Source organism: Ammospiza nelsoni, chromosome 5 (genome assembly GCF_027579445.1).
Source record: "Ammospiza nelsoni isolate bAmmNel1 chromosome 5, bAmmNel1.pri, whole genome shotgun sequence".
NCBI classification, from domain to species: Eukaryota; Metazoa; Chordata; class Aves; order Passeriformes; family Passerellidae; genus Ammospiza; species Ammospiza nelsoni.
The window spans coordinates 48,379,250-48,395,981 of NC_080637.1; the positions used below are offsets into that span (position 1 = coordinate 48,379,250).

The 16,732-nt window shown below is 37.3% G+C and overlaps 1 protein-coding gene across 6 annotated transcripts in view; it reads left to right on the top strand.

Moving 5' to 3' along the window:
- The window catches only part of LUC7L2 (LUC7 like 2, pre-mRNA splicing factor), a 32,098-nt gene extending 15,802 nt beyond the window's left edge, over positions 1 to 16,296 (top strand). For 3 of the 6 annotated variants that reach the window (XM_059472666.1, XM_059472663.1, XM_059472661.1), the window contains 8 exons: positions 6,207 to 6,305; positions 7,158 to 7,268; positions 7,920 to 8,063; positions 9,084 to 9,260; positions 11,263 to 11,354; positions 12,220 to 12,249; positions 13,170 to 13,364; positions 15,258 to 16,296. In XM_059472666.1, the coding sequence (XP_059328649.1) occupies positions 6,210 to 6,305; positions 7,158 to 7,268; positions 7,920 to 8,063; positions 9,084 to 9,260; positions 11,263 to 11,354; positions 12,220 to 12,249; positions 13,170 to 13,364; positions 15,258 to 15,450 (1,038 nt within the window). In that variant the 5' untranslated portion in view covers positions 6,207 to 6,209 and the 3' untranslated portion in view covers positions 15,451 to 16,296. Of the gene's footprint in view, positions 1 to 6,206; positions 6,306 to 7,157; positions 7,269 to 7,919; positions 8,064 to 9,083; positions 9,261 to 11,262; positions 11,355 to 12,219; positions 12,250 to 13,169; positions 13,369 to 15,257 lie in introns of those variants that run through there. The other 3 variants (XM_059472665.1, XM_059472664.1, XM_059472667.1) reach the window with 2 other exon arrangements.
- The last annotated feature ends 436 nt before the right edge of the window (positions 16,297 to 16,732 follow it).

The window sequence follows — 16,732 nt, forward strand, 5'->3', positions numbered from 1 at the left end:
GAATAAGATGTCTGTGTTTCTCTATCTTTGTATGTTCCTGAATGAATAGCAGAGTAGTAATGAAAATTACAAGGTGGGAAGATTTAAAACTAACACCTTTAATAAGGCTATTAGTAAGTACCAATGTCCTGAATAGTTGTAACCCAGCAGCAGTCTTTGAAAAATCCCAACACTTCTGCATTAATCTGGCTTTCTTACCAACTTGATGGTGCTTCCCTGATGAAAAAAGTTTCACAAATACTATACATGGTCTTGCAAATGATGGTACAGCAACTCTTATCTGCTCAATGAATTAACTTTCTATTTATGTGTATTTATTGAGGAAAAAATGTATTTCTTGCATTTTATTTATTACAGACCTGAAAAGAGGCTCTGTTGGCTCATCCCACAGTTAAGCATATCTTTAGATGCTCCTAAATTTATTGCGTGGAGCTCTTTGGGGCTCTTACTGACTAAACACCACATTAATCAAGACCCTGGTTTAGCAATATACCTGAATACCTTGCTAACTTTAATCTTATTAGGAGTGGAATTCAGCTCCAGATTAAGACATATAAATTTGGATTTCATCTGAGGAGCTGGGTGTTGAAGCTCACACTGAAGCTAGAAAGTTTCTAGGCAGTGGAGCCTAGAGAAATATGGAGTTCACCTGCCCATGGGTATCCCTCTCATGGTGGGCTGAATCCATTTAGGCTCACTGAATGTACTGTCTGCATCTCCTTTTACTGTATAAGAGAAGTTTGGGTAGTTCACACATGTGCAGATAGATGTTAGTAAGGAGTTCTAATCTGCAGTTGATTTATTTGCCAGTAGTCCCACTGGCTCTGCAGCTATTTGTACGCTTAAAACTTGTGATTTGGGGTGTGACTGTGATTTTATGCTGTGCATCTAGAAAAAACATTAGAAGCTTTAAAAGGCATTGTGTCTGGGGGTATCAGTTTTTTAGTTCAGGACTGATTTGATCATGTGAACTGTTTCAGCTTAGCAAATCAAATTAAATTAGGCTTGCGTAAGCTACCTCAGTTTGAAGCCTTCAACCCAGTGGTGATGAATTGTGAAGTGCACTGCTGTCCTCTCAAGTGATCATGTCAGTCTCCTGAAATGTATTCTTAGTTTCTTTGGTCGGCACCAGGAAGGTGAACTGATTGTGCCACATTCCATTTTAATGGGTTTAATTTATTGAGAAGGAGGGGGGTTGTTAGTTTCTGCATGGTTATCATTAATGTGTTAATATATTTTATAGTCAGGCTAGAAGAGCAAATACTATGTAAACAGTGAAGTATCTCATTTGATAAGAAGAAAGAATAAATCATCACTACCAAAACTAGCAGCAGTCTAATTTGAAGTCTTCAGAAATGGGAGTATGGTTACATGGAGCAATGTCTTTTAAAAAGTATTGTACTTCAGAAGATACCTGAAATTCAGTGATTGCTAAGGATGGACTTCAACTTAACAATTTCTGCATCTTATTTACTCAGCATTTCTTTCCTGCTAGTGAAGTCCTACAAAAGTTAAAACTGTTAGTAGAGTCAGAGAACTTAAATGCCCTTCTAAATATGTGTTACCTACAAGAAAGGATGGGTTTTATCACAAGTCTAGAAATCTGTTCAAAATAAAATTGTTAGTGCAGCTGAAGAATGTGTTCCATAATAAGGAAGATTTCAGCGAGGAGTCTGCCTTCAGGTTCTTTTTATCAGTGGTAAGTGTTCTCATACAGACCCTGGTAGTGCCTTGACAGTTGGATAAAGGAAGAGATCTGGTTCCTCCAGTATCAATTTTTCAGCAATGTCAGATCTTTCTAAGCAAACAAACAAAAAATTCTTCTCTTGCTGAATGTGAACTGCTTTGGTATCTTTATATCTAAAAAGAAATATCTACACAAACACTGCCCAGAGTATTTTCTTTCAAAAACCTGTCAAAGATACCTGCTGGTTTTAAAAGTATTTGATAGTTTGTGCTCCTGTGTCACTTGACTCAACATCAGCTCTTTGTGTTTTAAGTACCTTCAGCTTTTCTGTGCTCTTTCTGCAGTCTGTATGGAGTATATTCAGTAATCAAATTTCTGCTGTCAAAGGAACTTGTAGCAGTTGTAGAAGTGCTAAAATGAGAATTTTGCTATAGGTAGGTAGCTCAAGAGCTAAAAAGGGGCAGAAAAATCCCACCTTAATTTCATATTCCAGAAACAGCATCACATGAGAGTTTCGTTTCCTATTTAGTTATTTGTCAGCTACTCAAAGTGCACATTTATTTTGCAAATTAACTCTACAGACAGATGCTCTACTGCCAGATTCTTGGCCAGCTCTTCCTTGTTAACTTGTAATTAATTCATGTGGTAATTGTTTTTCACCTGATTTGATTGAAGCAGCACTATGCAAACAAAATGTAATCCATATTTCTGTATTATACCAAAGAGATTCTATTTTGTGGATGGGATGACAAAAATTATTACTAAATCATTTCAATACAAAGGTGGTTTTTTATGAAAGACCAGTTTTTTAAACCTCAGCTCTGGGAAGTCAGTCATCTTTAATTGCCTATCTAACACTAAGAAATAAAAAAAATATTGTAGAAAGTGGTCAGCAAGTACTAGAATGCACTAGTTTCTTAAGTAGAACTCAGCAATAACAAAAGGATTCCTGATACCCTGCTTTATATGTGGTTACCTAGACTAATCTTTATCAATAACTTTGATGTGAAATAGTCTCCAAATATATAGGCTTTTCTTCAGATTTTAATCTCAGTGCAGAAAGACCCAAAGCATGGCTTAGCTCACTCAATGAGCTTCACTTATGTCTAGCCTGGGGACTTGGATGATTTCACCTTTCTTTATTTGTGTTGTTCATCTGAACTGCTCTGTAAATCACTTTTAGGAAGTGTAATTCTCTCTGAAAGCCAGTGTATTGACAGTGAAAAACAGTGTGTGTTCTTTTTAAGCCTTCCATTAACTCGGTCTCTGAGCATGAGTCTCCCTCTTAGCCATCTTCTGTTTCAAATGTGATTGATCTTTAAATGGCAGACTACCAATGCTTATTCTTTGCCTCTGTGGGAAGAGCATGTCTTGGCACCAAATTGCAAGGTGGACTTGTGGAAAAGGAAAATAATGTGTCTTACTGTATCTTCTGTCCATTTTCATCTGCTGTCCATCTACTTTGCAGCTACCCATATGAGCCAGATTATACTGCAAGCTGCTCTGTGCTTGTTAAGGTTCTTGGCAGTCATGACCCAGCATAGACTTCTGACAGTAATGAATCATCCCCAAGATAAGTTGTCTTTGCCTGATGTTGCATAACTTGCACCAGCAGAAGTGCTTTTTAGCCTGTTTTTGCATTTAATGTGCAAACTTATTAAAGAGTTGTATATGTGGTGGGTTTTTTAGATCTCTTTACATTGGGATTTGCTAAAGGAACTTTTATGAAAGACATTTTGTAGTAATATTTCTGTGAAGACTTATAAAGGATTATCCAGGGCTAGTATAGGCTGTGTTGAGGAGCAGTTTCAACAATGATGTAATTTCTTCAGCAGCAAAACTAGTGATAAAGAATCCTTTTCTCTTGTACCTGCTTCTTCTTGCTCCCTGTTAGGCCACCCTGTTGAGTCAAAAGGAGGAAGGGGAGCCAAAATTTCTTCTGTTGTGATTGAGGCATCTAACAAAAAGGAATCATAACATATTCTCTGTCTCCCAAAATTTCCACTAACATTACTGAGGGTTTTCAACAGTTTTTGAATTTGCCATCTTAATACTATAAGAGACCCCAGCTTCTTAAGTTCATTCAGTACTGTGTTGTCCCCTACACACCCTCAGCACATTGTTTGTATGGCTGCCCAACAAATTGGACAAAGGTATGCTGATGAAAAATTTGCCTTTCTGTTTGGTTTGCTAAGATGTTTTTTACCCTGTCACTATCCAGATTGTGTTCAACAGCACAGGCAGATGTGCCAGCATGGAAGTGGCACAGCGCAGAGAGAAGGGGAGGACAGAATGTTTCTCTGTACTAGTGCTGGCTCAGATTAATTAGCATCCTTTCAGGCTTTGAATTTATAATTCCCAGTAAAAGGCAAAGAAATCAGAAAACGTACTGTTTTGTGGAGGTGGAATGCAACCTAAATAAAGAGAAAGAGGCATAAAACACATGTAAAGTGAACAGCAAGTCATGGTAGTGTTACGTGAATTATGAGGGTTTTTAGTGTGTGATGGAATTTTATTTTATGCATTTATTCAAAGTGTGTGCATGTTGGATGTTAGAATAGTGGGGAGGGTTGTGTGTGGTGGATGTGTTTCAGGCTTTTTGTCACTATATTCAGACCTATTGAAGTGTGTCACTAACCTTATCTGTGCATTTATAACTTCGGAATTATCCTTGAATTTTACAGTTTTAGCCTTTAAGACCTTATTCAGTACAAGAGATGAATTGGCATAAAGTCACTCTTCTCACAATTTTAGGATAATTTTCAAGTGTCTAATTTTCAGATAATTTTTAAGGCTCTTTTACATTGCTCTCCTAGTATTGAAGAACTTTCCTGAAAAATGCTTCGGTTTAAATAATGTCAGCATGGCTTGGAAAGAGACCTCTATAATACATTGCTCAGCTTCAAGGTCTTTGTGGATTTGCATCAGTTAACAAAATTGCTGAGGGCCTGTATAGTTGCAAAAGGAAAAGCTAATCTTTTCCTTTATCATTGCAGTCAGATGTTCCCTATTGCAATCAAATGTTATCTGGAAAACAGATTTATGGTAGCTGAAGGGGATTTAAATAGCTACAGTTTATAAAAAACCTTCTCAACTTCAGAATTCTTTATTTTACCAATGTAGGCTTTTTTCTCCATCTGAAACTTCTGTATGAAATAAACCAACAGCTTCCATAACAATTACTTTAATGGTTTCATTGGAAATCCAAGTAAATATTTGAAAGACTAAAATAATTGGGGTTTGTTTATTTTACTTTACTTAAATCCAAGTATTTTATTAAAAACAAGCAAACAAAAACTCAACAAAACCCTCACTCATTTGGCTTGCAGCATGTTCTGAGTTAACATTCATCTTCTATTTACAAAACTCACAATGCAAGTTTTTAATTATTTTAGGTTTAGATTTTAAATTGTTATTTAACTGCAACAGTAACAGCTTTTTCCAACAGAGTTCAATTTTCGTCATGTGCTTTCAATGTTAAGAAAGGATGAATTCTTCTAACTATTAAGTGAGCACTGCCTTAAGAGCAGACTTCACAATCACTTCCAATGATTCTATATCAGCCTGTGCTGTTGCAGAGAGGCTGCTTTGGGTTCATTCAGTTTTGTTTCCATTACAGATTGTTTGGGGGTGGTGGTTTGGGGTTTTTTCGTGGTTGTCTGTGGGTGGAGTTTTTCAGTTTGGTTTTTGTCAAGTGTGCGTTGCTGTGTCACCAGACCTGTCGTGACCAGACTGAATTAGAATTTCTTATGCTGTCTCCTATGCAAAATGCAATTTGAAAACAGTAGTCGTTACCCAGTAAGATTCTGGGCACTCTCCTCAGTGGCATTGTATGCAAGATAAATCTGTGATGCAGCCTGCTTACTTTTTACATCCCTGCTTCCTTCCTGCCCCTTCTAGAATGGTTTTAGATTACAAGTGAAGTTTTTTCTTCCTGGGTTCTTGAACATAGTCCGGCATTCAGCTCATCTTTCCTCACTTGCAAAATGTTTTGCAGGGATTTGATTTTTGGTTGTGCTACTTGAAATGCTTCAAGAATGTTTTTTAAGCAGCATTTACAATGGTGCTGTGGTTGTAGCTCTTTGAGGTGATGAATATAATGGAAACACATTATCATGGAGTGTGCAGACAGGTTCAGGTCAAGAATTTGACCATTTAATTGCCAGTTATTTTCATGGAACTTGGCTCTACTAAACTGTTTAAGTTCAATACATGATGTTCCACTTCAGTTAGTTTTTTGAGCTTCTAGTAAAACAGCATTTTTGCAGGACATCAATGATACTTTGTAATGCAAACAGCCATCATGACAAGATAAGCTGTTTGTTCGCTCTGCTGTTATTATTTCTTGATTCATGCATGTCTGTCAAAGATCTGGTATAATCTTATAGCTTTGTTAAACTCTCATTACCACAGGAGAGATGACTTGCTCCAGAATATTTGACAGTTAAAGAAAATCATGCTACCCTTATTCCTTGTAACACATCTGAAAAGTTAAATCACATTGCCTTTGTCTTTTCAGAGAATGGACCTTGGAGAATGCCTGAAAGTGCATGACCTGGCATTAAGGGCAGACTATGAAATAGCATCCAAAGATCAAGATTTCTTCTTTGAGCTTGATGTATGTATTTTGTCTTAATGGTGGAGAGAAAGCATTAGTTTGTGTACTTGGGTGGATAAATTGAGCAACAGATTTTGTGTTACAGACTGAAGGAAGACTTTTGAAAAGCGATTTTATAAAGAGGCAGAGAAACTCTTGTCACAGTTACATGAAAGATCCTTGCCTCTTCATGATAATATGCTAATTTGGTAGTCATCTCTAGGAGAACTGTTAACAGCCTCTCAGAGTATGATAAACCTGAGTGATGTCTTAGTGTTGTCAAATAGCAAGCATATGTTAAAACTGTGTATGCATGCTTTGAAGAGAGTTTTAAATTCTACACTTAACAAAGAAAGTAATTTGATATTGCAGATAACAAATCATGTACTGTGTCTCCATACACTGTAGTTTATTTTGAACTCCCAGCTAGGAAGTTAGTCTTTGCTAGGACAAAAGGGTTTGGGTTTTTTAATTCTTATTTGGAGGGATGGTTAATATACCTGCTTAAACCCTAGTGAAAAAAGTTTCAGTATTGCATGCCACGGTTGGATGAAGTGATCCTTCCAAGACTAGCCTTCCAGGAATTTTAATGCCACTAGAAATACTCACTACTGCTTCTTCTTCTTCTGCCTTAAGAGAGATTGACTTCCAAAAATCTGCAAATACTTAGAAACTATGGCAGTGTGTAGATTATAATTTTTTAACCATCTCTATGAATATGTGTGATTAGTCAGCATAAACTGGTAGATTATTGTTTCACTAATCACTAATTAAAAACTTCTGAAAGTGAAGCCTTAATAAACTGAAGAAGCCTTACAGCTAATTTATTTATATTCTTGACAGCATTGATCCTTGTTCTTTCTGATGTTTTAGGCAATGGACCACCTGCAGTCATTTATTGCAGACTGCGACCGGCGGACGGAAGTGGCCAAGAAAAGACTAGCAGAAACCCAGGAAGAGATCAGTGCTGAAGTTGCAGCTAAAGTAAGCATGGCAGACAAGTTATTGCTTTTTTTTGGAGGCCAGTTTTTCTAAGGAGACAGTTTCAAGTTTTGAAAATACATCAAATCTGAGAATTCCTACCGAAGAGGGGGGAAAAAGTAATACATTTTTCCTGTCCTTCCTAAAATTGCCTTTTAAGGCACAGAAGAGAACAGAAGGAAGAGACCTCTCTGATACTTTTGACCTCAGGAAACTTGGTTTTGAATTCATGTTAGTAATTCTTACACTTTTTGATCCAACCTTCATCTATAAAGTAAACAAAATCAATATCCTTTTCTGTATACCTTTTTTGAATGAAAAACCTATGATGTTTCTGCACATATATGCAAATGCTAGGAGAAATGGTTGTACAAATATTAATTTTTCAAGACTGTCTTGGGTAAGTGTGAGTTATTTGCAGTTTGCTGAACAAAATCCTTTTTCTGGAATTTTACATAGACTTGGTAACTTAGCCTTTGTCTGTGTTCTTTGCAGAGAGCCATTTTCTGTTTTAGTTCTAACTGGAGAAGTTCCCTCTGTGTGTTTCTTTTCATTCTGTCCTTCTAATTTTGCGTACCATAACTCAGTAGTAGTTCAGATTGTTTTCCATAATTAAAAGTATTTCCTGTGTTAAGCCTTTTCTTGTCTTTCAAGGCTGAAAGAGTTCATGAATTGAATGAAGAAATTGGGAAACTGTTGGCCAAAGTAGAACAGCTTGGAGCTGATGGGAATGTGGAAGAATCTCAAAAAGTAATGGATGAAGTGGAGAAGGCTCGGGTAAAGAAGAGAGAAGCAGAAGTAAGTTGATTGTGTAAGGATTGGGGAATGGAGAGGGCAGGGTCAAAAATTAAATTGCTTGGCCTCTGTGTAGTGCAAGACATCTTATCTCTGTCAATTCCTTAGCTAATTGCTACATATAAAACTAAAGAAATTGCTTTGTGGCATCCAGTTAAAGTTTCTACCCTTCAATATACTCCTATACCATTAAAATTGTACTTCCTTCCACAAATGATGCGTTTATCTTAGTTGGGCTGTGTTGGTCAGTTGTATATGTGAACACTACCTTTGTAGTTGTGATGGTTGCATCGGGTTTGGTCCCATGGCTCTTGCTATGGCAATCCTGTTGTAACCTCATGCTGGAAAGCTTCAGTGGAGTGGTTCATTGTCTTCACTAAAAGAGAGTTCATGTCTAGTGTATCAGGAAAGTCAAAATGATCCTGGTAATGTTCACATGACAGAATGCACCAAGAGCTTTTCCATATCATATTACACAAAGATACTGAAATTTCTAGAAACCAGTATCTGCAGCTGTTTCAATAGTACCAGAAGGATTGCTGGCAGTCTTGCTGATCTATCATCTGAATGTCTTTAGGTAAATTCTGCTCAGATAATGTGTTCAATTGGTGTCTAAAAAGCAGGTAAATTTCTCAGGAGACTAGTGCTGTTTTAAATGGGATTCAGAATTAAAACTGGTGTCATATTTTCATAATACATCAACATAGTAAACTGTTTATTCATTGTTGTATATGAAAAAGTACATCATCCTTCTATATAATATAATCTTAAGGTAGTAATTACCCAACTTTTTTTTTTTTTTAATTTGCAAAAACATTTAATGTCCTTTTAACTGTGTTCAGGTTTCAAAATAAGGAAACATGTCCTGTATCTTAGTGATACACTTAAGTATGAATAGTGTGAATTAACTAAAGGGTGTTCTGGTGTACATTGAATTTGGTTATTTGTAGTGTGTCTTCAGTCAAGTGTCATCCTTGTGTTTATGTGCATTTTGAAGTAACAGCAAATGTTATTCTTTTCTAGGAAGTATACAGGAATTCTATGCCTGCCTCCAGCTTTCAGCAGCAGAAGCTACGGGTTTGTGAAGTGTGCTCGGCTTACCTTGGTCTTCATGATAATGACCGACGACTTGCTGATCACTTTGGAGGAAAACTACATTTGGGATTTATTGAAATAAGAGAGAAGCTTGAGGAACTCAGGGTAAATCATTCTTACATTTCTTGTGTGTGCTCCTACTTAATTATTTGCCAGGCAGCCTTAATGGAGTATTTCTTTCTCTGTGTGTGATTTTTTTTTTTCATATCCCTTTAAACTTTGGGAGTTCATTAGCCTGAAACCACTAAACATTCTAATTTAGCATCAATTACCTGGATAGTGACCTCTTTTGCACTGAGGTAGATTAAAACACACATTCAAAGTAATGCATCTTGGGAGCTAAGAACTTGAATCTCTTTTTAAAATAGAGAACTGTATTTTGAGTGAACAACAGCAATGTTGCAACATATTTAGCAGTTATAGGAGATAGCCAAATGAACTTTGGTTTGAGCCAGATGATTGACTAAAAGTAATAAGGAGACTCTTGACAAGAGCATGTAGTAAGGAGGATGATAACACTTGGAAAAGTTTTCAAAAAATGTAAAGAAATGCTTGGAACTCAACCTGCTGTATAATGAATGACTAAAACTCAAATTGTTTATTTTACCTGGACAAAGATTAGGAAATTATTTTGAATAGAATGCAACAACTCAAGGCTGTAGCTATTCAAAATGGGAATGCCAAATTATGTATATCTTGAAGTCGGAAATAATTGCTATGGGGAGGTTGATTGTTCTCTGTAGCTTGAACATTTGAAATCCAGTTGGAATATTATAACCTATCTTGACCAGAAATCATATGCTGGGAGAAAGACTTACTGGAATGATATTCTGGACCTCTGGTTTTCAAGAGGATGGATTTGAACACTGATGCCATTTATGACCTTAATTTATGACAAATTATGGAGTTCACAGTTCAGTTAAGCAATTTAACTGTAGAAATCACCAAAGACAGTAGCTAAATTGGTTTAATTCCTCAGAGCAGGAATTGCTGCTACTGGATTTGAATAAATGAACTGGTTTATGTTCTGTAATATTCCAGCTGTCTTGCATGGATACTGGGACTTGCCCTTTGGAGAGCCAACTCTTCCTGTTGATGTTGCCAATTCAGGCTCCTAACTATAGCTGGTGTAACTTAAATCTTAGATGCGAGAACAGGTCATGTGTACTTCCTCTCATCCCTCCATGAAATTATGCAAAGAGTCACTTGAACAAGAAACCTTGCTTGTAGCTAAATTGCTGATGTTGTAGAAGGAAATATAGATATAATTTGACAAAAAGGGTTGAAATAACTAATTATTTACATAATTTGGAACAAAATATGCATGGATAACTATTTCACATTCCCAAAGCATCAATAAATTAATCTTTCAAAGTGCTTTGCTGATAAAGAAAGAAAACAATAACTATCCCCTCCTTCCTCAGAGCTCTCCTCAGAGATCTAATCAAGATGCTGCTGGGGCAATTCCACCTCTCAGAAGAAGGTCTTTACAAAGAGTTGAATTTCTTGCATCATGTCCAGAAGGTGGCAAGACTTGGGTTTGGCCAGATCTCCAGTTGTGAGTTGCACACCTGAGGGCCCTCTACTGAGCGTGCCTTGTCCCCAGTAGTAGTGAGTTCACCCTGGGGGCTATCAGCTGAAGCATCTGCTCTAACTTTATCCCACAGTCATAATACAGAAACAAGTAGCCTCAAAACTTAGGTGTTGGCCCAACCAAGTCCTTTAAGAAACAATTAACTCTCCCAGTTCTGATTGCTTTCTGCCTTTCCCCAGTGTCCAAAATATGATAGGATTGGCATGAAAACTCTCACATTAAAGGCATGACTTACTGTTCTGAATTCCCCCTTATTAAAAACTTAATATATAAATGCATATTTCAGGTCTTCGTGTAACACCCATATGCAGCTCTTCTGCAGTAACTTCTGTTTCTTCAAGAAAAAAAATAAAATATATGTATATATCCTGAGGAAGAGAGTGGGAATAATATACACAAGGGAAAGGGGATATGCCTGAGGGAAAGAACTGAATGTTAACTGTCTAGATTATTTTTATAGCACCTTCATGTGAAAACTTTTTAATATAACTTAATATATTCTTTTACTTTCAGAGGATTGTGGCTGATAAACAGGAGAAACGAAATCAGGAACGTCTGAAACGTAGAGAGGAGAGGGAAAGAGAAGAAAGGGAGAAACTAAGGAGGTAGGGATCTGTTTTAATTGCATGTACATTATGACCTATTTATGTTTAATAAGAAAACTGATACAGTTCATACACATTTCTAAATATGCAGAATTACAATAGTTTGCATTTCTTGGAAACTTAGAAGGATTGAGACGGAATTTCATTCTAAATCTTAAAACATGGAATTGTTCTCATAAAAAGCATTTTTAAAAACTGCTGATAGTATTGTCTCTAGAAATTTGAACTGAGGGCCTTTGAGATAATTTTCAGGTGTGTACCTTGTTTTGAGACCTGACAGACATGAGCTTGCATGCATATGAGTGCCTTACATCTCTTAACAATTTCCTTCAGAGATGTTAGAAATTTTTCTTACTGGAAGCAGGTCAGTGTATGATTAAGGAAGGCAGTTCCCTGTTCTTCTATGGAATAGTAGCTTCCAGGCCTGGTGGGGCTGGAGTGGAATGGAACCTGAGTTGCAGTTCTCTTGACATGTTAAAGTTTCAGAGGTTAACAGTGAATTTCTGAAATCTGTTGCAGTTTGGTACTATTTGCCTATCAGGAAATCTGGGAATACTGACTTCCCCTGGGAACTTTTTCTGTGGGAGGGATGTAAGTTAAAGAGCTGGTCAGATAATCTTCTGGGCTTCTAGTAGAGTTGTCTCAAAAATAAATTTTAAAAGACCCAACCAACATAAAACAGGGATGTGTTTCCTGATAAACATGTTACAAAGATGTTGACATCAAATAAAAGGCCTTTAAATACTTGCTGCTAAAGCAAGAAGTACAATAACAGGTCAGCTAGTCTGGTTTATTATTACTAAATTGCACTTGATTTGATAGTGAGATTCTCTTAAGAAAAATTACTATTTTCCATTTATTTCAGGTCCAGATCCCACAGCAAGCATGCCAAAAGGTATATAAATCTGCAGACAAGGCATACCAGCGGTGAAGTTAGCCTTTCACAAGCTGGAACATTTTAAGACTGTCTAGCACTGTTAGTTTAAGATGTCCATCTTTACAAACAAAGCTTTCTGTTACATAGTCATCTCTCTGTGTGTTTGTACACTATTTATCACCATGCTACTCAGTTTGTACATCTACATCTATTTTGTGGCTATTACAATGCAGCTTCATGTCCCAAGTAACACTTAATACACAGAGAATTGGTTTTTCTTTACAAAAGCTTCTGGCTAATAACTTTTGGTGAAAGCCCATGTTTTCAAAATCCCTAAGCACCAGGTTAACTCATCAAGATCACCCATGAATAGTATGAGTGTAGTTTCAAATCTACACAATTGAAGGTCACCAGTGAGGTATGATTGCAAAGTGACTCGGAGGGGCGAAAAAATAAGAAAATGCTAGATTTGTGTAGTGTTTAGAACCTTCCAGATTAGTTTTGTTGTTGTAGCTATGGGGAACAATATGGTTCAGTTTTTAAAGAACATCATAACACAAATTCTGGCAGATGATCCCTGTCACTGCATCATTAAGTTCTTCTTTCCCTGATACAGATACTAGTTTAAAATGTAAAAAGTAGATTTTTTTCATATTTTTATTTGCTTTCAGGAGCCTGAATTTGCTATGCTGTAGCCATACAGTCATGAATTAACTATAAAATTGTCTGCATTAGTCAAAAAGGAGTTTGTAGGCTTTCTGATGTTGCTTTCCCCTGTCTGTTTGCCTGTGAATCAGACACTGCAATGGCTGTGAACAGTGCAGGCCATTCATTCTCTGTACAGATGTGCTCACACATAGCGTGTGTAATGTTCACAGCACTCTGGTGAGAGTGGCTGGGTGAGAGCAGTGTGTGCTGAAAGCCCTCTCTGTTCCTAGGTCGAGGTCCCGGGACCGCCGCAGACACCGCTCTCGCTCGGCCTCGCGGGAACGCAAGAGACGGACTCGATCCAAGTCCCGTGAGAAACGGCACCGCCACAGGTCCCGCTCCGCCAGCCGCAGCCGGAGCCGCAGCCACCATAGAAGCAGGCACAGCTCCAGGGAGAGGAGCCGAGAGCGCAGCTCCAAAAAGAGGTGAATGTTGCCCTAGAAATAAATGGCTTTTCCCAACACACAGTGAGAATTTTCACACTAAATTCAGTTTATGCTTACCACTTAGTAATTTCCACACATTTTGAGTCTGTCTCAGATTTCAGTTACAATTTCAGCATATTTATGATTTGACACACCAGAGTGCTTTATTCTCTTTTATTTTTTAATATATCAATAACAGAGTTATATATTATTTCTGTTTTGGATGAGTGCTACAGAGTATTGGTGTCAAGTTGATACCAGTTTCATGCAGCATAGAAAGTGAAACAGCTGATTTTCATTTGAACCCAGGCATATCAGCAGTGCATTCAGGTTTTCCCTTGGGGTCTTGTCCCCAACACCCATCTGTTGTGAACTGCACCAGATGAAAGTAGGTTTAGGTATGTCTGAAAGTCAACTTTTTACACTGCATCTGAAGATTGTGCTTTGCAAGGATCTCTCGTGGAAAGATTACTGCAGGGGGCAGGCTACGGCTGTTGCTTTTGAATGATTCAGTTGTTGTCTGCTCCTGAGGATTGGCTGACTTGTTTACACTAATGAGGAGAGCATAACTTAAAAGACTTGGGATTGCACAATGTGGCATACTTCGCTCAGTCTTAAAACCCTGAGACTGTTCACCTACAAGAACATAAAAGATCAGGTTTTGAAGTGGCCGCACATGCAGGGCTTATAGTTCAAATTATTTCAGGAGTTAAATCATAGTTACTTCTGCAGGGGACTTGGGCACAAGGTACTCGATGAACAGTTGAACTAGATCCGGGATGAAGTTCTTATTTGGCATGTAGTTTCTCTTCTTCTGTAACGTGTAGTTTGTGAAATAGGGTAATGCCTGTGGATCCAGTGTTTTTTGCAAGTACTAAGTCTTGCAAAACACTACATTGTAGGGAAAGTAGTCTTTTCAGATGAGCAATTAACATGAAAGTTCACTTCTTTATAAGCTTACAAAAGGAAATTAGTAAAAGATTTTGAAGACATTAGTTTTGAAGCTTGGAGGTTAAGTGACAGTTACTTTCTGTAAGTGCAGAGAGTACAGTCTCATGGTCCAGAGTACCAAATTTTTTTACTAGGAATTGATTGGCTAGCTGTTAAGATTTTTCTGTAAAAATCTGTATTAGAACATTTTGTGATTGCAGTATATGGTAAAATACAGATGGAATGTTTTTCAAAAACAGACCTAAGTGCATCTGTAAGGGGGACGTCTAATCCATTTTTCTCCCATACAGGTAGCTAATTTAGTTTAAAACTACCTAGCTCATTTAACAAAACAGGTCTTTTCTGTCTCCATCATACAGGTTTTGAAAATGCCTATTTATCTATATCTAAAAAGAACACTACCCCAACATTTCAAAGTCACACAAGGGTTAGTTCTTATAACAAAATATGGTCATAGAACAGGTTCCAGATTTGTTTTGTGTTTGTCATATAGAGCCTCCCTTCCAGAATTATGCAAGTTAATTTCCTGCTACTTTTAATCAAACTCCTGTTTTTAAATGTGTTTTTTTAAGTTTGTGATTTATAGTCTGAGAAAGGCTAGACACTGTTCTTAAACTAGAGACTGCAAATGAAAAATTTCCACTCCACTCCACTCCAGTTAATGTAAACTTGGAGGTGGACACTGAAAGTAAGAGATGCAGTGAAGCACATTGAACTTAATCTAGGCTCTGTAATAAATGTAGATAAAAGACAAGTACTTTGAGGTAGGATTTAAAGTAGGAAAGGGAGAAGGGTAGAATGATTTGGTGTCTTCTCATACACTTCTGTTCATATAAATCTAAAGCTGGTCTGGAAAAAGAAGAAAGATATAAAACCTAAGTGCTGATTGATAGCTACCAGTTCATGTCTAACTTGAATTCTCAAATGCACTGCACCTTTCAGATCCTCTAAAGAAAGATCTTCCAGAGACAAAGAGCGTTCGAGAGATTGCGATCGAACATCCCGTGACAAAGACAGAAGCTCGAGGGAGAGGTCGCCACGGGATTTCAAAGACAAGAAACGTTCGTACGAAAGCGCTAACGGCCGCTCGGAAGAGCCAAGGAGCTCAGAGGAGCGTGAAGCAGGGGAGATATAACTGGCTGTATATTCACCTGATCTCTAGCTTCCTATGGAGTTGCATACTTTGGTTTAGTTTACAGTTGTTCAAAGGGACACCAGTGAGCAGTTCCACCACTGATACAACTAGGGTAGATGTACAGTATATAAAAGTGGTTATAACAAAGTCAGAATTAAACCCCATGAATTAATGGTGCCTAAAGCTGGGTCCTGGACTTCCACCAAGTTGTAAAACTTTTCTGAAAGATTTCTCTCTATTCAGGACAACAGTTTTATGTACCAAGATGCAGATCTCAATGTTTTTAATCTCCTTTCCAATACAAGTTAGTGAACAAATTGTATTGTACTACTTGCCTTGGGTGCTTTTGAACCTTTATAAATTCTCCAATTCTGCTCCAGTCAAAACAGCAGCATTGAAAGGTTGTATTTGGGGGGATTTTTTTTTGTTTGCTTTTTTGTAAGAGGGTGGGTGGATGGATATTAACTTTTACTCTAAGATTATGTTCCCAGTGTTGGGTTTTATTTTTGTTTGGGATCCTAGGAGTTGATTACAGTGGGAGCATTTAGACAGGAATGTGTGCTGGAGAAAGCGGAAATGTCTTTTTACAGTGCCTACTTAGACTTGGAAATTGAACAGCTGTTGCATTACATCTTTTTTATTTCTACTTAAATTTTGAAATCAAAGCCAGTCCCATATCTGTACCATTTGATTGGTATGTGTTCAATATATTTGTTTTTTTTCCAGAAGGACTCTTTCTGCTTTTTCTTGTGGAGTACATCTTTAATTGTATTAAAACAAACAAAAGAACCAGCAACAACAAACAAAAATTAAGAACAAAAGAAATAAAAAAAAATTTAAAAGAAACCATATTGTCCAATAACTTAACAAGGATATACTGGTCTGTTAAGGTGGTTAACTGGCAGTTCAGTCATTTTAAAAATATCTGATTATTAGAGTTTTTAACGTACAGATGTGCTCTAGGAGAAGCAGTCATTCCTCTTACAATCCTGATTATTCTAAAATCTTCAAAAGCAGAAACATGTGGAGACAGAATCATAGAGCATTTGGGGTTGGAAGAGACCTTAAAAGTCATCCAGTTCCAACCCCCTTGCTGTGGTCAGGTACACCTTTCTCTAGTCCAGGTTGCTCAGAGCCCCATCCAGCCTGGCTTTGAACAGTTCCAAGATAAGGCATCCACAAGTTCTGTGGGCAACCCCTCACTACCCTCACTGCAAAGAATTGATTCCTAATATCCAGTCTAAATCTACCCTCTTTCAATTTAAAGCCATTCCCCCTTGTC